Source organism: Cervus canadensis, chromosome 29 (genome assembly GCF_019320065.1).
Source record: "Cervus canadensis isolate Bull #8, Minnesota chromosome 29, ASM1932006v1, whole genome shotgun sequence".
Lineage (NCBI taxonomy): Eukaryota > Metazoa > Chordata > Mammalia > Artiodactyla > Cervidae > Cervus > Cervus canadensis.
The window spans coordinates 38,641,449-38,665,130 of record NC_057414.1 but is presented as its reverse complement, the minus strand read 5'-3'; the positions used below and the strand labels follow the sequence as shown (position 1 = coordinate 38,665,130).

At 45.5% G+C, this 23,682-nt stretch overlaps 2 protein-coding genes across 4 annotated transcripts; one reads left to right on the top strand and one right to left on the bottom strand.

The window, feature by feature from the left end:
• Positions 1–539: 539 nt before the first annotated feature.
• TTC9C (tetratricopeptide repeat domain 9C) lies at positions 540–11,423 on the bottom strand. Of its 2 annotated transcripts, none has more exons than XM_043451171.1 (3): positions 10,617–11,423; positions 3,490–3,672; positions 540–2,261 (listed from the first exon to the last, which is right to left on the bottom strand). In XM_043451171.1, exons 1-3 carry the CDS (start codon positions 10,687–10,689, stop codon positions 2,167–2,169), a joined length of 351 nt encoding a protein of 116 aa, XP_043307106.1. In that variant the 5' UTR covers positions 10,690–11,423; the 3' UTR covers positions 540–2,166. The 2 variants fall into 2 exon arrangements, with proteins under 2 accessions (XP_043307106.1, XP_043307105.1); XM_043451170.1 differs by lacking the exon at positions 10,617–11,423 and adding an exon at positions 9,900–10,588.
• Positions 11,424–11,738: 315 nt separating this feature from the next.
• HNRNPUL2 (heterogeneous nuclear ribonucleoprotein U like 2) lies at positions 11,739–23,593 on the top strand. 2 transcript variants are annotated; one of them, XM_043451165.1, is made up of 14 exons: positions 11,739–12,424; positions 14,354–14,489; positions 14,788–14,864; positions 15,118–15,257; positions 15,556–15,646; positions 15,735–15,847; positions 16,059–16,322; positions 16,486–16,608; positions 16,982–17,110; positions 17,608–17,776; positions 19,082–19,282; positions 20,303–20,376; positions 20,639–20,749; positions 20,870–23,593. In XM_043451165.1, the coding sequence occupies exons 1-14, from the start codon at positions 11,884–11,886 to the stop codon at positions 20,948–20,950; spliced, it is 2,250 nt and encodes a 749-aa protein (XP_043307100.1). In that variant the 5' UTR covers positions 11,739–11,883; the 3' UTR covers positions 20,951–23,593. The 2 variants fall into 2 exon arrangements, 1 of the variants encoding a protein (XP_043307100.1); XR_006266343.1 differs by lacking the exon at positions 20,303–20,376 and having other exon boundaries at positions 20,870–20,907.
• The last annotated feature ends 89 nt before the right edge of the window (positions 23,594–23,682 follow it).

The window sequence follows — 23,682 nt, the reverse complement described above, 5'->3', positions numbered from 1 at the left end:
TTTGCATCTTATGGTTTCAGTCTGGGGTTTGCTGATTACCTTCCTATGGTATCATTTAACATGTTCCTCTGTCCAAAAATTCCTTTCAAAATATATATTTAAATAAAATGTTGACTAAAAAGTAATATAGGTATGTGTTATTTTGGCAAAATTGTAAAGATGGTGGGTATTGGTTTGGGGGAAACACCATTTTCAACTGTTCTTATGTGCTGAATCTTCACATCACCATGAATGCTTTCTCTTCAATCAAACCCTCAAATCCTGTGTGGAAATCCTTAAGGACTGGTAAGGTGCACTGCTTCCCCCTCCACAAACTTCTGAGTACACAGATTTAGCTACCTGATTCCTTCAGGATGTGCGCTGGGCAGACCTCCTCCAGACACATATCTGACTGCCTACCTTTGTCCACTTTCCCATTCATTAACATCTTTGTTAGAGCTGGTCTCCAAATTAAAGACCAAACTGTAAGTCTGACCACTTTGTATCTTAGTAATGCTAAAAAAAAAAAAAAAAAAGATTAGTGCAGTACACATCTACAGTACATTATTAAATATCAGCTTTATTTTTTCCTCATTGATACAGAACATAGCTTACTGTAACATCAAGTCTCAGGGGGAAAAAAAAAAGAAAATCAGAAAGCAAAACCAGCCCCAAAGATAACACACAACCATGACATAATTTGGCAACAGTCTAGGCTTGGAAATTTAAGAAGCTTGGAAGAGGAATAAAATATTCCTCTTTTGTTAGTTGTGTCCTTGGACTTAAAAGACTATTTGGTATAAAGACTTTTTGTTATAAGCTGATGGTTGTACTATTTAAGAGTACAGGGAGACATAGAGAGGAGCCTAGCTCATCGAGAGAGACACATTACTGATTAAGAGAGAAGAGCTTGTGTACACTTGGCAAGACCAAGAAGTTTTTGTCTGAAAACTGTGTTTATATGATGGCTAATGACATATACTTATTACTTTCATTCATAAATATAGAGGCAGAGCTATTATGATCTCATCTGCTCTGTACAACTCATACACTGTGGACATTAGAATAAGTGTGCAAAATGAGAAAGGAGCTCCCGGTTGAGGAAGCCTCCTACTGAGCCATCTGGACAAGATCTGCAGCCTGCACCTGCAGCCTGCACCAAGCTTCCAGAAAGTTCTGTCGGTGCTTAAAAGGCACAAAGGAACAAGAACCTTTCCTCACTGTTTCCCTCCTCTTTAAGGAATGGAGTTCTTACGAAATACAAGGTGACAGGTAAAAAACAGATCTATGTTTGTATCCTGTTCTTTATCGTATTGTTTCTAGAAGACTTGGTAAACTGTCTTTCCTTTATTAGAGAAATGAGCATGCTATAGGTAGGCACCTATTAAAAATTAAAGTGTTAATGAGTTTTCTGGCATGAGGTCTTTTGAATGGTTATAAAATATATACTTAGATGCTTGACACCAGGGGTTTTAAGATAGAAGGGTTTAATAAAAAAAAATAAATATGTATACTATATTAATGATCTGAGTGTGAACAATAGCAAGGCTACAATAGCTAGAAATTATCCAGAGAAACAAGAGGAACTAGATACTTTTGTGGAGGATAAAGAATCTCAGATGTATGTGGAACATTAAGAAAAAGGAGTTACTTTAATCAAGTAGTTACTTTTAAATCTTTCATTTTGAGGCATGTGGGTCCAATCTATAATTGTCTAGTTTCACAGTATATATTTGCCAGTTTGTGACTGTGTAAGGGCTTTCCATTTTGGCTTTAGGAATCTGAGGAAACGAAGGAAAAAAACTGCTTTCTGCCTGTCCTTATTACTTCATCTTCTGCTAAGCCTTCTCCTTTGTATATGACTACATCTACCAACATCTATCATCAAAATCTATGCCAGAGCTCTGATTAATCCACCCATAGCTGATGAATGTTTTCTGGTTGTATTTCTCAAGGCAAATGTTTCTGATATATAATACCATATATCAAAAGCCATATAAATAGAAAGATGGAGAAACAAAAACACAGACTACGTAAGTGATAGAAGTTTGTCCAGCACTAGAAACAAAACAGAAGTTCACCTCAGTCAGAGGTATGGGGTTAACTTCTCTTGCTGAGGCTCAGGTTTCCCTTTGATGGGTCTTTAATGGTTCATCTAAGTTCAAGGGGAGGGGCATCATTCTTCCTTTAACCAAACATGCCCAGGTAGAGCTGCTTCTCTTTCCGATGGTAGCTGCTGAGTTCCAACTGTGTCCGCTGAAGGTACCTCCGGACATTGGCATCTTAGAACAGGACAAAGGAGGCAATTAGAGACAGACCCGTAATTGTACCTCCAGGCAGGAGAGGATTGTGAACACTTCCATTTCTTAAAATTTCTAAGATCTGCGTATATCACAACTATTCTATGCAACAGTACATTTCATTCATTAATACCACTTTTAATTTTTAAAAAATCTTGTATAGGGACTTCCCTGGTGGTCCAGTGGTTAAGAATCTACCTTCTAATGCCAAATGTTTGATTCTTGATCAGGGAACTAAGATCCTCTCTAGTTGTGGCACAGGGACTTAGCCGTCCCACAACATGTATTATCACCTATTTTCAACATGTGGGGCAACTAAGTCCCTGTGCCACAACTAGAGAGGTCACATGTGGCAACAAACCCTGATGCAGCCAAATAAATAAATATATATATTTTAAAAAATTATTGTATAAGGCTGGGCTGGTTTCTAACTTAATAATGAAAAGGAGCTGGAAGAAAACAGTAATTTTAAGAGCATAGCCTCTAAACCTACTATACATGGGTAGCAGTTAATCTGTGTACTTGAAGATAAGAAACATGAGCAATGGTTCATATTTTATATCTTTATTAATTCATAATGACTTTTCTGGGCTTCCCTGGTGGCTCAGATGGTAAAGAATCTGCCTGCAATGCAGGAGATCCGGGTAACTGACACTTTAGTGACTTCTCCATTCAAATAGAGTGGTTCTGCTGAATTATTTTACGTTTGGGGACCCTCTTACTTCAGTAGCTGCTCTAAGCCATAATGCAAAATCGGAGACAATTTTCAGAGCTGAACCACCAACACAGGAACAAGTTTATCATTCTCTTGACGATATCCTTTTTGCCTTGGAAACAAGCCTCAAATTCTCAGGAGACCTGTCCTTCTTCTAGGTCATACCTGGGGTTAGCCGAGCTAAAGGATAAATGGATAGCCATGCAAAAGCCAGACCTCAGCTGGAGAACTGGTAGAAACAAGGATTATCAAGTTTATTCATTGGAATCTAGATCCTATTTTAGTCTCCATCTAGGAATTGAAACTTGGAATTCATGAGTAAAAGGCCTGTCATACATTGTCATACATCTTTTTATACTTTTTGAATATTGAATGTGTGAATATATTATTACCTATTTTCACAATACATTGAAAAATGAACTAAAATCCTCTCCCACAGATACTACCTCAGTAGCACGATTTTTTATGCTTCCCACTTCAGCCCCCTTCTCTCACCTTTTGGCTTCCTACTGACAGCAGCCATGAGGTAGTGCCGGGCCTGGTCATAGTCCTGCAGGTGGAAAAAGGCCACTCCAGCCCGATACAAGGCCTTGGCATTATCAGGCTGCCGCTCCAGGACTTTCTGGCTGTATTCTTTCACTCGTTCATAGTTTACTGGTTCCATCTGAAGGAGACAGGCTAATGGCGGCAAATGGAAGGAAGAGAGAAAAGGACCTTATTACACGATGTTCCATTGCCCAACACAAGGCAGTACCAAATCCAGGATGCTATCAACAACATTCACTCACCCAACAAATACATTTACGTGTCCACCATGTGTCAGACATTATTCAAGCCACTGGGGATGCAGCAGTGAGTACAAGTTTTACATACCTCAGTCTACTTTACTATCGAGCAAATACCCATTGTGTGTTGGGCTGGCCAGAAAGTTTGTTTGGGTTTTTCTGTAAGATATTATGGAAAAACTGGAACTTTTTGACCAACCCAATACCTAGCGTGGGTCAGGCCCAGCTATAAAAGTTGCTAAGACTAGGGCTTCCCTCATGGTCCAGTGGTTAGGAATCCGTCTGCCGATGCAGGAGACATGGGTTCGATCCCTGGTCCAGAAAGATCTCACGTGCCATGGAGAGACTAAGCCCTTATACCACCACTACTAAGCCTGTGCTCCAGAGCCTGGGAGCTCAACTACTGAGCCCACCCACAGCAACTACTGAAGTCCAAGTGCCCTAGAGCCTGTGCTTTCCAACAAGAGAAGCCACCCCACAGAGAAGCCCAAGGCACTACGCCTGCAGAAAAACCTGTGCAGCCATATTAAATAATTTTTTAAAAGTTGATTAGACTATACTTTAAATTTATGGGGACTCCCCTGGCGGTCCAGTGATTGGAACTCTTGGGGGGCAGGGCTTTGATCCTTGCTTGGGAACTGGATCTGGCATGCCACGTGGCAAAAAAAAAAAAATTATTTAAAACTCTTCATTGTCTCTCTTCTACCCAAGGCTCTCTATCTTGAATCTCCCATTTCACCACAATTCTTGTCCTGAGGTCCTAGTAACAACCACCACTGCCATTAATAGCGTGAGTAAACAGTAAGCACTGTGCCAGGGGCTTGGTTAATCTTAATCCACCGTCTGAAGTCAGTATGTGTTAGCATCTCCATTTAATGGATGAAGAAATTAAGGCTCACAAAGGTAAAGTAACTTGTCTAGAATCCCACAGCTTCTAGGTGGAATGAGTAAGAAATCCGAACCAAAGACCAACTCAAAAATTACCCTTCTCAATGATGATATATTATGTCACAAATTCCTTGGATAAAAGGATGGGACCTTGCCGGGAGCTGTTATGGGAGGTCCCGCCCGTGACGAGGTCATGAAGAAAATACCGGGCAGGCAAGGCCGTCCGGGACCCCATCCATGACGAGGTCACGAGGAAAAAACCTGACAGGCAAGGCCATCTAGGATAAGGGACCCTCCAGATTGGCCTCAGCCTCTACGCCACCCTGTATCCTCCCCCCTTTTCTGCTGTTGTTCTTGTTTGCCCTGCTGCGGATTCTTGTGTTGCCTGCCGAGAGCTCTCCTGCTCCTCTTTCACTGAATAAAGACCAACTTAAAACCCTAAATAATAAATCTCCTGGATGCTGGTACCCTATGAAGGGGCCAGGGATGAAGGAAATGCTTCAATTCAAACCCTTTTGCTGGCATTCTGGCTTGTGTGATAAATATGTGCTCTCATTGCAAAAAATGCTCTTGATTGTTCTAAACATCCTAAGCACAGTACGCTAACAAAAGAAACTATTAAGCATAGGCCCCTTCAAGGGGTGAGAAAAGCTCCACAAATATCATAGCCACAAATGTGCCTAATAGAAAATACTTTAGATAGAGATTAGCTGGTGACTTCTTGCAGGTAGTTAACTTTTAGGCTAAGAGCCTGTTTTGTGCCATATCTGCTGTTTCTGCAGTCCTTCGCATTTCTGTTCTGTAAAAATGTAATCCTATCTAGTTCCCATAGAGATGACGCTTATTAGAAAGAAAATAGATTAATTATAAAAAAACAGGGTCGCCTACTGAAGTTGCTTAAGTCACACCAGGTGCAAGCCATAAAATGTTAGCAGGCCTGAAGGCCAAATGATAAGAAAGACTCTTGTGAACGAAAAAGTATGTGGGTGACATCCTGTTCCTCTTGAAGGTCAAGTTGCTGTAATGTTTTGAGATGCCCTGTGTGTAAACAATATGTACTTCCCCCAAAAAGATGTTGTTAAGGGTATAAAGGGGCCGTGCAAAAATAAACTTCAGACTTAGACCTCGAGTTTTGTCTCACTCTCTCTCTCATTCGCCAACGCCGTTCATCCTGAGGGTTCCCCTTTATCCTGCTGGGGCTGGACCCCAGCAGGACCTCAAAGCACAAATCTGTGTAGGAGACAATTTTCAGACCAATGTTCTGTCTTTCTGTAATTAAGGGAAATGCATTTCCTGTTTAACAACTGTGGGAATTACACACAGCATTATTAAATCATGTGCTGGGAAGGAAGAAGTATCAGGGCTGATGTCTGCATCCCTTCTACAACATCCCCACCAAGTGGCCATATGGTTCATACTTAGGTATTTCCCCAGCGTTCAACTAACCCATCACTGATAGGTTACCGTGATGTAACCCATCGTTCCTTCATTCTACAACTAGTTCTAGGGTAATGACCATGTGCTAGGTGGAAGTAGGAGCAGGAGAAAAAGAGGAACAAGATAAGACACCTTAGTGAGTGATTAGAGCTTGCATCCTAATTCCCAGGGAGGAGGAACACACTAACAAATTCACTTATTTGTTAGTGCTTTGTGGAAAATAGAACTGTACTGGGACAGAGACTGAATGAGGTCAGAGTGATGCTTGATTACAGAAGGCGTCCCTGAGAAAGTGACTTTTGGGCCAAGATATGAATGACAAGGGTCATTCAAGGGACAGGGCATTCCAGCCAAGAGAAGAGAGCCTACAAAGCCGGAAGGTGGGTGTATACTTTGTGAATTCAGTCTACAGAGGAGCCAGATCATGTCAGGTTGTGCAGGTGAAGGTCAGAGTGTGAATATTTTCCTAAGTATAATAAGATGCCATTGGAGGGTTTTAGCGATGAGGTCTGATTTCCTTATCTGTGAAGTGGGGAAAATCATTACTACCTTGCATAATTTTTGTGAAGATGAGAGGTACTATAAATAAACTGCCCAACACGTAAATGTCACTGTCATGTAAGTGAAATTTCTTAATTTTAGTGAGTCTTTAGGAAACGTCTACCAAGAACCTCCAAGCAGAGGGTCTACAGATGGATAAGCCCCAGTCTCTGCCTTCAGGTCCACCTGGACAGTCAAGATGAGTATGTATCTCATTTCCTTGATTTCTGGCCAATTCCCCAAGGTGTATTCTATTCTCTAATATACAGTATTCTGCAATAAGAACTTAAGTACAGAGGCTTCCCTGGTGGCTCAGTGGTAAAGAATCCACTGGCCAATACAGGAGACATGGGTTTGATCCCTGACCCGGGAAGATCCCACATGCCAGAGAGCAAGTAAGCCCATGTCTCACAACTATCGAACTTGTGATCTAGGGCCCATGAGCCACAACAAGAGAAACCACCCCAATGAGAAGCCCAAGCACCTCAACTAGAGTGGCCCCCGCTCGCCAAACTAGAGAAAAGTCCTCGCAGCAACAAAGACCCAGCACAGCCACAAAAAAAGTGAACTTGTCAGGTTTAATTTTAGCTCCACCACTTACTAGATGGTCCTTAAATCTACCTCAAAGGACTGCTGTGACACTTAAGGTTTATATGTATATATGTATCAAGGGCTTATACTGGCATTTCATAAATGTCACCTTAATGAGCCTTCCCTAACCACTACCATGCCTATGCCACTCACTATTCCCATTTTCTTTCTTTTGGCTATGCCATGCTGCATGTGGGATCTTTGTGTTTCCACCAGGGATTGAACTGGCACCCTCTGCTTTAGAAGCTTGGCATCCTAACCGCTGGACTGCCAGGGAAGTCCATACACCATTTTCTGCTTTCTCCTTTTCCATGTTACTTATCATCTTTGTCAACTACAAACGGGTGCTTGCCAACAGCAGGAGGCTGAATCCTGGGCTACTGCAGCTGCAGGCCTTGACACGCCCTGAGGGAGTTCAGAGTGGAGAATAAGGCACTGCGTGCCCCAGGAAAACAGGTGGAACAGGTCTTTAGATTGAACTCCCCCTTCACCAAAATCTTATATACTGACTCCCCACACTGCCTCTTTGGAGCGGGTTTTTTTTTTTTTTTTAGCTGTCTGAGGTGCTGTCTCCTGGGCTGCAGTCCTCATTCTGCCCCAAGTAAAACTTAACTCACAACTCTCTCCTTATGCATCTTTTTCAGTCAACATCGTCTAATACACAAGTTACCTCTTTTGTTAATTATCCATCTCCCCATGACAGCAGGGATCGTTATCTGTTTTACTATACTGCGATATCCCCAGTATATCAATAAATATTAATTTATTCAAAAAATAATTGAATGAACCGAAATAGTAGCTACTATAATTACTGTTACTTGAGTCTAAGAATAGTTTTGGACACACTCTGTAAAAAAGCTAGAATGTCACCAAATCATTGCAGACCAGGGTAGTAAAAAAGAAAAAATAATTTAAACAATGATTACAAAGTATATACTTCAAAACAACTTAATTAGCTCTATGGTTACTTTGCCTGCCACAGAACAGACTTCAGAAGTCTCTTTCTTTCAGCAGATTAATCCTAGTGATACTAACTCTGGACTTTATTTCTCCATGCAAGGCCAGCTGGATATGGAAGGTACAAGTTACTAGAGATATCATCTAGCTGCTTTATATAGGAAGGAGGAAAACGAGGAAAAGCTATCCAAAACATCTAAGATGGATGATTTACATTACCAGCTGAAGCAAGTGCCTTCTTTCCTAAATTTTAAATATTAAAGAAACAACGGTCTAAACATAGGTTTGATACTGTGCATGTCCTTTGGGGCTTCTGGGCACAAGGGCTTTTTGTGTCTGCCATTTCTTTGATTATAGGAAACAGTCTGCATTCAGCCTCCATGACCTTCCCTAAGTTCTGAAGGGCAGATTCAAGCAATTGTTAATTAGGGAAGGGTGGGGTTGGGAGAACAAGGAGAGCAGTCAAGAGCAGCCTTGAGGCAAGGTCCTGTTTCCCCAAGGACAGACAGTCTTCAACAATATCTTAAGCTATTTTCCTGATACCGACATCACCTCCAGATGGGAGAAGTTAACAATTAACAATGGTATGCTACCCAGGAGCAGTGTAGACCCCAGACCAGCTGAACCTGAAGGTCAATGATGCTAACCCTTACTTACCTCAACACCAACCCATTAGAAAAAATGTCCATGAGATGATTACATTCTTTGGACAATTAATATAAAACCTCACAGTATCTTCCCCAGGTGGGGACTCGGTTTTGAAGGCAGGAGCCTGCTGTGTTCCCCTTTGCCTGGCAAAACAATAGAGCTATTCTTTTCTACTTCACCCAAAACTCTGTCTCTGAGATTTGATTCGGTTCCAGTGTACAAACAAGCTGAGCTCAGCATCAGGTTCAGTATTTTCTCTGTGTGTTAGTTCCTCGATCATGTCCAACTCTTTGAGACCTCATGGACTGTAGCCCTCCAGGCTCCACCATCCATGGGATTTTCCAGGCAAGAATACTGGGGTGGGTTGCCATTTCCCTCTCCAAAGGGTCTCCCCGACCTAGGGATTGAATCCAGGTCTCCCGCACTGCCAAGCTGCCAAGTCGTTTCAGTCGTGTCCGACTCTGTGTGACCCCATAGATGGCAGCCCACCAGGCTCCCCCGTCCCTGGGATTCTCCAGGCAAGAACACTGGAGTGGGTTGCCATTTCCTTCTCCAATGCATGAAAGTGAAAAGGGAAAGTGAAGTCGCTCAGTTGTGTCGGACTCCTAGCGGCCCCATGGACTGCAGCCCACCAGGCTCCTCCATCCATGGGATTGTCCAGGCAAGAGTACTAGAGTGGGTTGCCATTGCCTTCTCCCTCCCGCATTGCAGGCAGACGCTTTACCGTCTGAGCCACCAGGAAGTCGTGCAAAATTCCGTAAACCTACTAGCCATCACCTAGGAGTCTGATAGAAACGCAATTGGTACCCACAACTCACAAACCTCAGACCTATTAAATCGGAATCATGGTAGGCTCAGGAAATTGTGTTTAAAAAAACTCTCCAAGTGAAGTCTAAGAAGCACCGAAACTCAATTAGAGCCCCACAGATTGAAAGTATATTGCAATTCATGGCAGAATAACTAGATAACGACAGAAGAGCCATCAGTGTTTTTCCCAATATTCTCAAACTTTCATGTACCGGCCTTGACATTCTACCCTCCCGTCGGCCCTGTTCTTACCAGCCAGGTTGTTGTAGCAATCTGTCTGGGTGGTGTGCAGTAGGTTTTCTTGTTCAGGTGTGAGGGCGGGGCCCTGAGGTCCCAGATTAGGTATCGGGGAGGGCAGACTCGGATCCAGTCCCCGCAGCTGCAGCAGAGCTCGATGGTACCCACTTACAGCATCCCGGTACCTCCCTTCCCGGTAACACTGGTTCCCTTTCTCCTTGTACAGCTGAGCCTCCTGCAGGCGCTTCTCCATAACTCTGTTGCCCAGTGCTCTTGAGGAACTGGGACGTGAAAGAATAACCGAAGCTCTAGGAATAGGAGCGAGGCAGCCAATTTTGGCAGCTGACTTAAAAAAGCAAGGAAATTCTCCTTCTCCAGGAGGCCTCTCAGGGAATGATTGCTTGATTCTACCACAGCCCCTTCCTTTCTCCTCTCCAGTTATATTTTAATCTCTGGAAGTGCAAGCATCTGATCAGGAAGTAGATGTGGGAACAGCAAAACCTGAGATTAATTGATTTCCCAAAGCGGCGACTCCCGGGTGAGAAAAACCCACGAAAACTCTAAGGCCGTAACTAAGGAATCGTGGCCGGCGTCTGAACGCCGGCGGCTCTGGTTTCCTCCTTTCGTTCGGACACACCTCCCTAACTCGGAAGCGGAAGGGAGTAGGCGGGAACAACTGCTAAAAAGGGTCTAGGGGGCTTGTCTCCATACCAGCTCTTTGTTTGCACTTACTCAACAGCGTTTGTTGACTTCTGGGCCGGGAGCTGGGGAACCGAGGTGAACGCAGTCCATGCACCCCAACCATAGGCCGTAGCGCAGCCCAGCTGCAAGTTCCCTTACGCCCAGCTCCCCGCCTCCCTGCAACAGGCCAAACCCGAAGTCTCTTCGCCGCACTTCGCTTTACAAACGGGGAGCACGGAGAAGTCAGGGTTCAGCCTCCCAAGAGCTTGGTGTCTGAAGGGTCGCGCGCATTGCACCACGAGCCCAATCAGAAGTGGCCCGGGAAAAGGAATCCCACAGACAAGACCCCGCCTCTCTAGCCTCCCCTGCGGAGCAACCCAGGGGGGAGGGGGGAATCCCCCTGGCTGCTTCGTCAATTGAAAAAAAAAAAAACCCCCAAACTGCAAGATCATAGAAGACCAATCAGAATTGCAGATAACGATTCAAGCTGGCCAATAAGGCGAGGTCAGAGTGTGTGTTGCTGGGTAGAAATTGAAGGCTTGAGGGAATAGGTGGGCTGGGGTTCCTGCATTCTTTGGGTTTGGAAAGTCCTTTTGTTGACTAACCAGAAAGACAATTGCCAGGAGTTCACGTTTCAAGAGTCTCCTTTCTTCCTTTCTGGCTTTTTTTCCCCTCAAGAAGTGGCTGCTTGTATAAACTAAGGGACAGAGACTACCGAACAAGCCCTACGACGACAGCACGATCGGATCAGACGGGACTGAGGGTGGGGGGCGGGGTGACGGAGTGGGAGGCGCGTGTGGCGAAGGAGCGCCAGGCGGCTGCGCAGCCCCCGCTAGAAGTACGGAGTGGGGTACGCACACGCCTCGGTGCGACGAGGCACTTGGGCCGAAGCCAGCCTTTCCCCGACTCCGGCTCCGGTGCGGCTGCGCCGTGAAGCCGCCAGCGGCGATTGGCCCAGGGGCTGAGAGGGGCAGGAGGTAAACGGAGGGAAGTCCGTCGTCCTGGGCGCGCGCCCGCCCGCGGCAGAGGAGCCGAGGGTCGGCTGGAGAGGAAGCAGCTTTCCGCTGCGTTGTTTTGGGCTCCGGGGGCCGAAAGGGGGAGGGAGGAGGGGCGAGAAATAAACACTACGTAGCGCAGGCTGCGCGCGGCCCACCGCCTGCCAGCCTGGCTGCCTGCCTGCCTGCGTGCGTGCGTGCGTGCGCTCGCTCGCGCGGGCTCCGTGCTGGCGCGTGAGGCGGAGGCGGCGCCTGCGCAGTCGGGCTCGGTCGACGGTTCGCAGGGGAGGAGGCGGCGGGAGGCGGAGGAGGCGGCGGCGGCGATGGAGGTGAAGCGGCTGAAAGTGACCGAGCTGCGGTCGGAGCTGCAGCGGCGCGGCTTGGACTCGCGCGGCCTCAAGGTGGATCTGGCGCAGCGGTTGCAGGAGGCGCTGGACGCTGAGATGCTCGAGGACGAGGCCGGCGGTGGCGGGGCCGGGCCCGGCGGGGCCTGCAAGGCGGAGCCTCGGCCTGTGGCCGCGTCGGGCGGCGGCCCGGGCGGGGACGAGGAGGAGGACGAAGAGGAGGAGGAGGAGGACGAGGAGGCGCTGCTTGAGGACGAGGACGAAGAGCCACCCCCTGCCCAGGCCTCGGTCCAGGCCGCGCAGCCGCCGCCGGAGCCCCCGGAGGCGGCAGCCGTGGAGGCCGAGGCGGAGCCCGATGCTTCCGAGAAAGCGGCGGAGGAGGCCACAGCCGAGTCAGGTGGGGTAAACGGTGGCGAAGAGCAGGGCACCGGCAAGGGGGAGGAAGATGAACCGGAGGAGCGGAGCGGAGACGAGACGCCGGGATCCGAGGCGCCGGGTGACAAGGCCGCAGAGGAACAGGGTGAGGAGCTGGCAGCGGAGCCGGGCTCCAACCTGCCGGGTGCGCCCCTGACCCAGCACGGAGCCCTGGACCGCGGGGTCCCGATTCCCATTGCCGTTTGCCGGGACTCCTCAGGGGAGGTGGTTTTCGTCCTCTCCCCTCATTTCCGGAGGGTTTGTCTACCTCTGGTGGCCCTACTCTTTGCAGGAGGGAGGTTCCTTCCTAACTTGATTGCTTGCTTGGTGGTAGTGAATGGAAATAAAGTGGTTTCCCATGCGAACTGGTTACGAGCTACCTGTTGGAGCAGCCTCCCGCGGTGCGGTCCTTATCTTTTCCTAAACCTAGGAATTGCTGATTACATGGACAACCAGACCGACTGTTGGAGGCTTGGGCCTTTGGGCCACCCGACTGTTTACTTTTTCGCCATAAAATTAAGCAATAAGCTAAGTTCGTCAAGAGTTCGCCCCATCAAAAGCTCATTACTAGAGTTTGAGCCACACTAAAAATCTGGAAATCTAACCTTGTTTCTGCTTTTGCAGCAGCTCCTGCTTCGGTAGCTTGCAGCGTGAGGGTGTCAAGTTTAATAGTTAACTAGGAAAGAGAAAGTCTTAATCTAGAACATTTAGAATAAGTTAGCTAACGTTACTTGGCTAGGGGTTTTACCTTGCCTGGATTATGATTAAATTTTAATCTTTCATTTGAGTGGATGTAGATGGGCAAATTTGTATGTTTACTGTATACTTAGCTAGTCTTTTACATTTTGGGTCCCTGACTTCCTGGTGAAATGATTGGGGTGTTGGTGGGTCCATTGAATAACCTTGTGGAAGAGAATGTATAGAGGTGCCCCCGGGGAGTTAGTGACCTTCCTCTCTTCCTTTGAAGTGATTGGATGGTTACAGCTGATCCATAACTATCTGTCAGAGTGGGAGGAAAACTAGAGCTGCTTCCCATTCTTACTATGAAGTGGCTTGCTTTTAGTTCCTTTTATAATACAGTTTTTAGGCAGCTGCTGGGTATGATGGTATAATTGGAACCCATTCTACAACAGTCACATGCAACTTGCAGCTTGTGCCATGTCCTGGAACAAAAATCCCATTACATAATCTTTGTCTTTATGTGTACCCCCAAAGAGCAGGTAAAAAAGCTTGAGAGAGAAAGAACTTCTTTAGAGAGGTTATTATTAAAAACCTTTAGTGTTAGTGTTGCAAACCACAGAAGTCCAAGGAAAAATTGTTTGTTTTTTTTTCCTCCTCCTGTAAAGAATGTTACTAAATATATGACAACACCTTTCTGCCCCAAATTATGTGAGGTAAAGATGCAGTATTATTTATGGCTCTCTTGTGACTTAATGGTTTGTTCTTGCAAGTTTCAGTAAAAATCTATGGTAACAGTTCTGTATAAAGTGCCAGAGTTCATTTGCTATGTAAGTAAAGCTGTGGATGGCTGTGCATTTTAAAGCTGGAAAGTCAAACTCTTCAAAAAAGAAAGAAAGAAATTGAGGCTTCTGTAACACAACACTGTGGGAAAGTGTTGAAAAATATACATTAGGTCTCTAGCTTAAATCCAAATCTGATAGTCAAGAATCAAAGTTAAGCTATGAAGTTTTTAAAAAACTTACGGCATGTTTATTTTATGTCATATGAGTGGGAAAATCTGCAAGTTTGACCTGATTTAAGCAGATAAATTTAGAATGCAAAAATTGCCCAACTTTTAATCTACTTTTTGACTGTAATTAGTCCATAATGTCCTTTTAAAAAATATAATAATAATAATAGCATCCAATGACAGAAAGATAATCTTTGGAAATAAAACATTCTGTGGATGCAGTGGGAATAACCTGGCTCTTCTGACTAGACAGATATGCAGGTCCTCCTTTAGTTTCTGTTGGTTCTGAGCTTATTCTACACTCCAGTATGAAAACTGCTGTTTTTCTTTCCCTCATTTTTGTAGGAGATGACCAAGATAGTGAAAAATCAAAACCAGCAGGCTCAGATGGTGAGCGGCGGGGGGTAAAGAGACAGCGGGATGAGAAGGATGAACATGGCCGAGCTTACTATGAATTCCGAGAGGAGGCCTACCACAGCCGGTGAGGGAAACAGTCCCTTTCATTGAAGGGAGTCTCTGCTCCAATTTTGGTATACCTGATGTTGACTGGAGAGTCTGGTAAAAAGGGGTGGATTAAAAATGGAATAGGTTCTTATAGGCCTAAGTCTTTGATCGAATCCACCCTGAACGCTTCCCTTGCCCTTTTCTCATTTGCTGAAAGAAGCTGCCTGCTGGAATTTTATATTCACTGGTAGTTTAACAGACATAAAGTCATGCAGACACCTCTCGAATTAAAGGACTTTGGTTACATTATATTTGCTTTTCTCTCATACGTGTAGCTCAAAGTCTCCGCCACCCCCAGAAGAAGAGGTGAAAGATGAGGAAGAGGATCACACTCTTGTGAACCTGGACACGTGTATGTATAAGTCAGACAGGTTGGGGGTTTCAGCCAATCAAATGTTGAGAACCTGGACCTCTGTATGTATAAGGCAGACAGGTTGGGGTTTTAAACCAATCAAAAGAGATTTTGGGGATTGAAAACTTCCTGGCCTGCAGCTTTTAAGAGATTTAGACTTTGTATCCATTCTTGAGAACTGGGTACATTTGTGTTCTTTTGAAGGCTTAGAATGTTGCACATTGGAGTAAAAAGATTGCTTCTTTCTTAACAGATACCTCCGATCTCCATTTTCAAGTCAGCAAAGACCGCTATGGAGGGCAGCCACTTTTCTCAGAGAAGTTCCCCACCCTTTGGTCTGGGGCCAGAAGTACTTATGGAGTGACAAAGGGGAAAGTCTGCTTTGAGGCCAAGGTAGTGTGTACAGCCCATTAGGACCATTCATTTATTAAATTAGTCATTAAACTACTCTATACTGGACTTGCATCCACCAGTATTTTATTAAAGAAAGGTACCATACTTGAAAGATGATCTTAGCTCTAGTAACCAAGGAATTAACCCTCATGACTTTGGTTTACGTTCATCAACAGTTGTTTTTCTGACACTGAGTTGTGATAGTTGTTGTTTCTGGTTTGTATCAAAATTTTGTCTAACTCTGACTTTGCTTGAGTTGGTCAGAATATCTGAACAGTTCCTTTTCTGACTTGGCCAGGTAACCCAGAATCTCCCAATGAAAGAAGGCTGCACAGAGGTTTCTCTCCTTCGAGTTGGATGGTCTGTTGATTTTTCCCATCCACAGCTTGGTAAAGTTATCTTTAACTTAACCGTGTTTGTGTTTGCTACTCTGTGGGAAGTTTGAATGTAGGTAAACTAATTTGCTGATTTTTCTAGGTGAGGATGAATTCTCTTATGGTTTCGATGGACGAGGACTCAAGGCAGAGAATGGGCAATTTGAGGAATTTGGCCAGACTTTTGGGGAGAATGATGTCATTGGCTGCTTTGCTGTAAGTGCTCCTGAAAGTTGTGGGTTGTAGCATAGAGTAGATGGATGGCACTGGAGATCCCTTCGCGTCCCATCAGCTGCTGCTTTTCTGCAGTTGATGCATTGCTTGCATAGTTGTGTAGCAGTTGAAGTAAGGGGAAAAAAGATTGAGTTGCGAGATTAATCAACTGCAAGCCCTGTGTGCCCATAAATGCTCTTATCTTTTGTTGTAGAATTTTGAAGCTGAAGAAGTAGAACTTTCCTTTTCCAAGAATGGAGAAGACCTCGGTGTGGCATTCCGTATCAGCAAGGAATCCCTAGCAGATCGGGCCCTCCTACCCCACGTCCTCTGCAAAAATTGTGTTGTAGAATTAAATTTTGGTCAGAAGGAGGAGCCCTTCTTCCCACCACCAGAAGAGTTTGTGTTCATCCATGCAGTGCCTGTTGAGGAGCGCGTGCGCACTGCAGTCCCTCCCAAGACCATAGAGGAGTGTGAGGTATGCCAGAGAGGGTGCAGAACATTGGTGCTCATGCTTTTCACCTTTCTGCTCAAGCTTTGCCCAACTGGGAGCTGGGGAAGATGTTCTTAAGTTGGGCTTGGTAAACATGACCCTCAGGTTTGTCTTTTTTATTAGCATTCCTTGTTCTGTTTACTTGCAGGTGATTCTGATGGTGGGACTCCCTGGATCTGGAAAGACCCAGTGGGCCCTAAAATATGCAAAAGAAAACCCTGAGAAAAGATACAATGTCCTGGGAGCTGAGACTGTGCTCAATCAAATGAGGGTGAGTTGGTAGGGGATAAGTCACTCTGGTGTTCGCTTTTAAATACCAAGAAACTTATATAATCTTTTCCCAATGGAGTTGGGTCTTTCAGGTGTCTGAGATCAGAGGCCCCACAAATAAAGAAATGAGTTTTTGTTTTTTGTTTTCTTTTCCTTTGCTGTGTTATCAGATTTCTGAAAGCTGGTGAAGCCTGGGGTGTTTCAGGCATATCCAGATTAAGACTGGAAATAAGTCCTGTAGGAAATGGACAGCATTCACAGCACTAAGAAATGGCAGTGAACTGATGTGGTGGCTTGGTGGCATTTACCAATGACTCTTGGGCTTTAACTTACTTTGTAATTTCTTGTGTTTCTCTTCCTCTTAAACTCATCAGATGAAGGGGCTCGAGGAGCCAGAGATGGATCCCAAAAGCCGAGACCTTTTAGTTCAGCAAGCCTCCCAGTGCCTTAGTAAGCTGGTCCAGATTGCTTCCCGGACAAAGAGGAACTTCATTCTTGATCAGGTATTGTTCAAAAATTCGAAAGAAATCTAATTTAACAATATGTCCAAAGATAAAAGATTTGGTATCCATTTAATCTGATAAAATTGCTCAGAGTCAAAATAAGGTGCATATATAAAGACTAAATTAAGGAGCAGAATCAGTTATAACCAAGAATTATGGTTGTAATGTTTTTTTGAATTGAGAGATACACTTCTCAATGTTTTTACCAGAGAGTATTTGGACCCAGGCTATAAAACACGCTATAGAGGTGATAGAGTGTGGTAGCTTTGGATTCATGACTCCACCACTTACTAGGTTTGTGACCTTGGACAAGTCTTGGTCTCTCTGACTCTCAAGTTTCATGTTGAGTAAAATAGGAAAACATCATGTAGCTTTTGAAGAATTTAGAGACTGTATAAATAAGTCCTCTAATCTAGTGCCTCACTTGTGAAGGATTCTCAGTAAGTGTTGAATTTAACTTTTACTCCTAAAACATCTATTACTTCTCCTGTCCCTAGTGTAATGTGTACAACTCTGGCCAACGGCGGAAGCTGTTACTGTTTAAGACTTTCTCCCGGAAAGTGGTGGTGGTTGTCCCTAATGAGGAGGACTGGAAGAAGAGGCTGGAGCTGAGGAAGGAAGTGGAGGGAGATGATGTGCCTGAGTCTATAATGCTGGAGATGAAAGGTGGGCTAACCTCTACAAGTTAGAGATCCTGGCCTTGGTCCATGCACACCTCCCTAGGGCCTCTTAGCACCTGGAGGATTCTTCACATGTGTAAAGTATAAATCTGAGGAATAAATTAATGAGTGTGATCACTTGTGGAATAATGAATGAGCAGAATGAATGGTGAAGCAATAACCCCTTGATTCATTCTGATAAAATTAAAAAAAAAAAATGGTGATAGGTCACAGGATAATCAAAACTCAAGGCAGAGGCTTCAGTGAGTCAGTTATTCATTTAGTAAATACTTAGGCGTGTTTGCTATTTGTCCAGTATAGTTCTAGACTTAGGGAAAGAATGAATGAAATGAAGCTCTGCCTTCACTGAATTTATGCTCTAGAGATGGAACATTCTGATGGTTCAGATGAAAATGGTGGTGGTTGGAGTGAATGATCTCAGCAGTATGTTTTGATTTCTATATCACATTAGGCTTGTTTTTTTATTTTTGTTGTTTGTTGGTGTTGATTTTTGGTATGTGCCATATAAAGCTGTACAGCAAGGTTCCCTGGAAGGCAATATTAACCTTCTTGATTGATCTGGAGTTCTGCTGTTCACCTCTGAGTTTGGTTTTTCCCCATGCTGCCTTCAGCTACTGGCTCTTTGAATTCTGATAATGCCTGGGCGTGGGAGCTGGTTTCACACTAAAGAGCTCAAGTTTACTCAGAATGAACTAGACCAGTCCATAACTGATTTGGGGGCACTTGGAGGAATTTAGTTCAATTTTATGAAACTAAGGGCTAATTGGATTCAGTTAACAATCTGGAGCACCTCATTGAACTGAATTCCACTGGGACTCAGCCTCTGACCTTGATGTCCAGAGACTAGTGCTGGCCCATCCTACACAGGTGGTCAGTGAGACCCCTGTACTCTGCTTCCTGTTCTCAGATAGATGAGTAAGTGCCTTCAGGCTTGGGTCAGTTTCTTCTTGAGTCTCTTTTAAAAGTGTATTTCTTATCTAACTACACCAGAACTTTCTCAGTTACTTTTACTCTCTGGCTGCCTGCTTCTGTCCTGATAAGAAACCTTAACCCAGTTCACTCTTAATTTATTAGGGATCACTTGAGAACTTGTAAATCTACAGTTTGCAGATAGCCCTTTGCCTGGGGCTGTTGCAATTAGCATGAACTTGTAGCGTGGACCCAGCGCATTTTTGTGCATTTATAGATGAGGCTTAGAAAACTCTGTTCTTCCTGTAGTGGAGTTTTCATTATGAGATATTACCCATTTTTGCACTTGGAGGCCCACAGAGCTTCTCTCTTACTCTTATAGCCAACTTCTCTCTGCCTGAAAAATGCGACTATATGGATGAGGTGACATATGGGGAGCTGGAGAAGGAGGAGGCTCAGCCCATTGTCACTAAATACAAGGAGGAGGCAAGGAAGCTGCTGCCCCCCTCTGAGAAGCGGACAAACCGCCGGAACAATCGAAACAAGCGTAACCGGCAGAACCGAAGCCGAGGCCAAGGCTACGGTAAGTCCTGGGGACCTGCCAGCCCCCTCCTCAGTCTGTTCTCTGTGCTAAGTGCAGCTGGACCCACAGAAAAGGCCAGGCAACCACATCGGGTCACCAACATTAAGGACATCCGTTTATGGAGCTTATTTCTTCCTGTGTCCTTTACTCCTAGCTTCTTGTGCTTTTCCCATAATCTTGAAACAAAAAGTAGTTATTTTTCAACAAAGTATTTGTTTCCTTGAAGAGCAGTGCTTGAACCTGCTCATTTATCTAGTTTTCATTTTTACATATGGATTCCCCCTTCACTATTGTAGTTAATCTGAAGGATTTATGCAGGATTCTTTTTTTCTTTGTCTACTGGGTCAACCCAGCTATGTAGATCAGAAAGTGAATGCATTATTCAGTAATTTGGGGGGTTATGAAGTAAGTTAGCTTATTAGTGGAATTAATTTCCTCTCTCAGTTATCTAGTTTCGTCAGTTAACCCCCTTGATCCTCCTCCCACAATGTGCATTCAAATGTGTGTGTGTGTGTGTGTGTGTAATTTTAAGTGTAAGTCAGCAAAAAATTTTTTGAGTGCTTGCTATGTGTTAGGCCCTGGGAATACCAACAGTTCCTGCCTTGGAAGAGCTTGGCATTTAGACTTTGTTCATTTGTATAAAACGGGTTTGGGCTGTGTGATACCCAAGATCCCTCCCAGGGCTGAAAGTCTGCAGCTCTGCAAATGGCAGTTTGACGCGTGTTTCTCACTCTGCCATGTGTTCTTTTGCCATCTTAAATGTTTTGCAGGAATTGGGGGGCTTCAAAAAGTGAAACCGAGGTGGCTTAGTTTTTCCTATGTCTCTGTTCCTCTGCCTTCCCCCCTCAGACTTTTTAAAAGATCCTGGCTGGTGCTTTAATTAACAATGTGTGAGCCTGACAGAAGCAGGCCTCCTATTCCCCCAGAATTGCCTTTGGCTCCGACTTTTTGATTTCCACTCAGATGTGGAGCCAGGACCCCATGCCAGCTGTCTGAGCGCGCTCTCCATTTCTCTTCCAGTGGGCGGGCAGCGCCGAGGCTACGACAACCGGGCCTACGGGCAGCAGTGCTGGGGGCAGTCTGGAAACAGAGGGGTGAGTGCAGCTCTCCTGCTCCTCCCTCTGGGCCGTGATAGCCATTCCTATTGGCTTTGGGGAGCAGAGTGGTTTGGGCTGTTTTCTCAGGGCTTAGGGTTTTGCCCGTTTAATTGGTTCGTCTGGCAGAATTTATCCTGGGAAGATTAAGCCTGTGTATGATACCAAGCAAAGATACATCTCACTTAAGATGGGGGCTAGCAGGGGATTGTGATGCTACAGACCCATGCATCGTCACTCCTTCTCTTTCTCCTTTTCTCAGGGTTACCGTAACTTCTACGATCGATACAGGGGAGACTACGATCGATTCTATGGTCGAGATTATGAGTACAACAGATACAGAGACTATTACAGACAGCAGTATAATCGGGAGGTGAGTATCGTCTGGGCACGGAGAGATGAAGGGGCGGGCAGGACCAGAGGGAGGAGTACCGTGCCTCTCCGTCCTCAGCCCGCCGTGGCTCCACGTGACGGGGTCTCCCCTCTCTTCTAGTGGCCGAGTTACTACTACCACCATCCCCAGGACAGAGACCGATACTACAGGAACTACTACGGTTACCAAGGGTATCGGTGAAGCCCCTGCCACTGTCGCCTGTCAGCCACGAAGCTGAATCTCTGGGGGTGCCAAGCACCCCCCAAAACACAACCAAGGAAAACAGGGGCTGTCGGGGTGGGGCTGAGCTGCCGGGGAGGGGCGGTGGGGGGAGGGTGCGCAAGCAGGGGTGGGGGCGGGGGGAGGTGGAAACAAACAACAAAACTGTACATTTTTTTTAAAGTTTGTTGAAAAGAATATTGTCTTATTCTATAAAACATTTCAAACCTAGTTAGATATTTGTAATCAAAAAAAAAAAAAATTTGCTCAGAAAGCAGCACTTAGGGCTGCCTGTCCTATATACCCTGCAGTCGGACAGGAAAAGAACTGAAAATGTCACCCTTCTGACATTCTAAGGCAGCTGGACTGGCAGCCGAGTAAGGGAGAGTGATGGTGAGGTGATGCGGAGAGGGTGGGAAGCATTCAAGGGTGCCTACTCTCCACAGCAGGCAGGAGCGGGGCAGAGGGCGAGCTTGTGACTGGGGCAGTGAAAATAAACGATTGGCTCTTATCAATCACTTGCACCAACTAACCGTTTGTATTTTCTTTACCGACCTTTCCCTCTCGGGATATCTGGTCCGGTGGGCTGGGAGGCCATAGTGTCCCTATCTCCACGTGCCCGTGCCTTTGTGCTGTTTGGCCAAGGCATGGCAGCTACCAATTGGGTGGTTCTATTATATAGGATCCCCAGGCCAAGGAGGCATGGGGACTGTTGGTGACTGGAGAGTAGACTAGTTTGTAGCCTCTCTGTACCCGTTTATGGATTTCCATAAAATCTGGGAGAAGAGTTGGGATTGCAGCCCTCAGTCTGAAGATGGTGATCTGCCGGTCTCTGCTCTCTTGTCTTCCAAGGCTGAGACAGGCGGGAAGTCTCTGAAATCATCTCTGTTAGAGAATCTGTCCTCTTCTGGTTCTAGAGAAGGAACGTTTCTCAGGGTTTCAGCTCACACAGAAACGAAGCAGGATTCTTTTCACTGCAGCAGGATATGTATATAGGTGAATCCTGTGGTGTTGGGCTACTGGGCCCAGGTGCTGAGAATAGCGACTATTTTATACAGTGTGGAGGGCCAGGGCCCTGCTGGCTTTTTTGATACACAGGTAGAGAGTGACTAGAAAAGGGGAGGGTGGGGGGGTGGGAGGCAGCTCAGTAGGGCTGCCGGAACTTGAGAAGAGCGTGAATGTGAGCGTGTGCGTGCACAGGAGCACCCCTTCCTGACTTGTGGCAACAGGATTCCTCCTGGGGCATCTTCCCTGCGTGGCCCAGAGAGGCATCTAGCCAAGAGACTTCAGTTGGGATGCTAACTTTACCGACACCCTCCTAGTTCTTGACAGACAGCTTCAGGTCGCTGGTTCAAGAATATGGGTGGGATGTGGGAATGCTCTTTGAATACTGAGCTTCAGTTTTCATTCACCTTCCTGCTCAGCATTGTGTCAGCCAAGAGCTTACTCAGCAAACACCTCACATTGCTGCACTTCCTGGCGAGGGGAGTCCCAGGTTGTGCTACTAGAAAACACTTCCACTTCCACTTCCTTACCTGGGCAGTCCTCTGTTGAAAATTTTGTGCTGAGATTTGATCTCCCTCTCCCTCTCCCACGGTTACTGCCGTGCCCAGGAGGGTGCACAGGCCCTGGTTCTGGCCCTCTAGTCACCTGTCTAGGACACCCCTCTGCTCCACCAGGACCTCTGACCGAGAGGCTGGAATGGGGTTCTGGTAGGCAATATGTTCGCTTGCTCACAGTGACGTCCTCTCTTTCTCCGGACACCTGCTTCTGTGGGTTTGTGTGTGGCAGTGGGTGAAGTGATTGCCTGAAGTTGTCTGCAACCCACTTTTTATTACCATTAAGGGGAGTGTTTGAGAAAGCTTTAGTGCTTATAGTGTCAGGGCAAGGAGATAAAAACTGGAGCCCAAAGAGATTCCCCTTAGGGCAAGATTATAACAGAAAATTGACTCCAAGGCAGAAACTGCCAGCCCTATTCAAATGTTTAGTCCTGCAGCAAATAGCATCTTTTTATAGTCTACAGCACGGTTTGGGGATGCTAGGCCCTCAGGGCGGGGAGGGGGAAGGACAGAATTTAAGCCGCTTTGGGTTTTTTGGGGGGACGGGGGGTACTTGCTGTTCACTTTTGACACTGGAAAGTCATCTTTTCATAAAAAGCTCTTTCTAGGTGGGTAGAGAGGGAAACTGCCACGTCCTTGTCGGTTTAGTCCAAGAGATCACTCGCAACAACAGTAGATGTCTGGGTTTTGTTTGTGTCTGTCTTTTTATTATGGAAAAAAAAAACAATGTTAAGGGGGGAAATGTGGATTAACAGGAGGGATCTCTAGCCTTGTTTTCCTTAGAAGACTTGTTTAGTGTTTTATCAGACGTCTGTTGTAGTTGTTGTAGGTGGAAACGCTTGTGAGAAAAACCACCACCACATGGAGCCTGTAAATGTTTTTGCACAACCTGTAAAGCATTCTTGGAAGTGGCCAGTAAAAAAAGGGTTTTACCGTTTTAAAAAAATGTAACTGTGTCATTGTTTACATCTGTAACTTTTTCCTCCCCTGTTCTCATTACAACATTCTGGCAAAAATGTAGGCACGGTAGCTACCAGTTTTAGAATAAATAACCATTTGGATTGAATTCACCTTCTCTTCTGTGGCTGCACTGACTGGGAGAGTGTGTCATTGGGGGCTTTCCTCATGTCTGATGCTGCTTACGCTGTACTGGGT

Excerpts from the sequence above, each read along its gene's own strand:
- TTC9C (XM_043451170.1), bottom strand. The coding sequence starts at position 10,137 with ATGGAGAAGCGCCTGCAGGAGGCTCAGCTGTACAAGGAGAAAGGGAAC. Across the intron at positions 3,673-9,899 it reads TTGCTACAACAACCTGGCTG|CCTGTCTCCTTCAGATGGAA; the intron begins GTAAGAACAGGG and ends TGCCGCCATTAG. Across the intron at positions 2,262-3,489 it reads TGTCAGTAGGAAGCCAAAAG|ATGCCAATGTCCGGAGGTAC; the intron begins GTGAGAGAAGGG and ends TCCTGTTCTAAG.
- HNRNPUL2 (XM_043451165.1), top strand. The coding sequence starts at position 11,884 with ATGGAGGTGAAGCGGCTGAAAGTGACCGAGCTGCGGTCGGAGCTGCAG. Across the intron at positions 15,848-16,058 it reads ATGTCATTGGCTGCTTTGCT|AATTTTGAAGCTGAAGAAGT; the intron begins GTAAGTGCTCCT and ends CTTTTGTTGTAG. Across the intron at positions 20,377-20,638 it reads GGCAGTCTGGAAACAGAGGG|GGTTACCGTAACTTCTACGA; the intron begins GTGAGTGCAGCT and ends TCCTTTTCTCAG.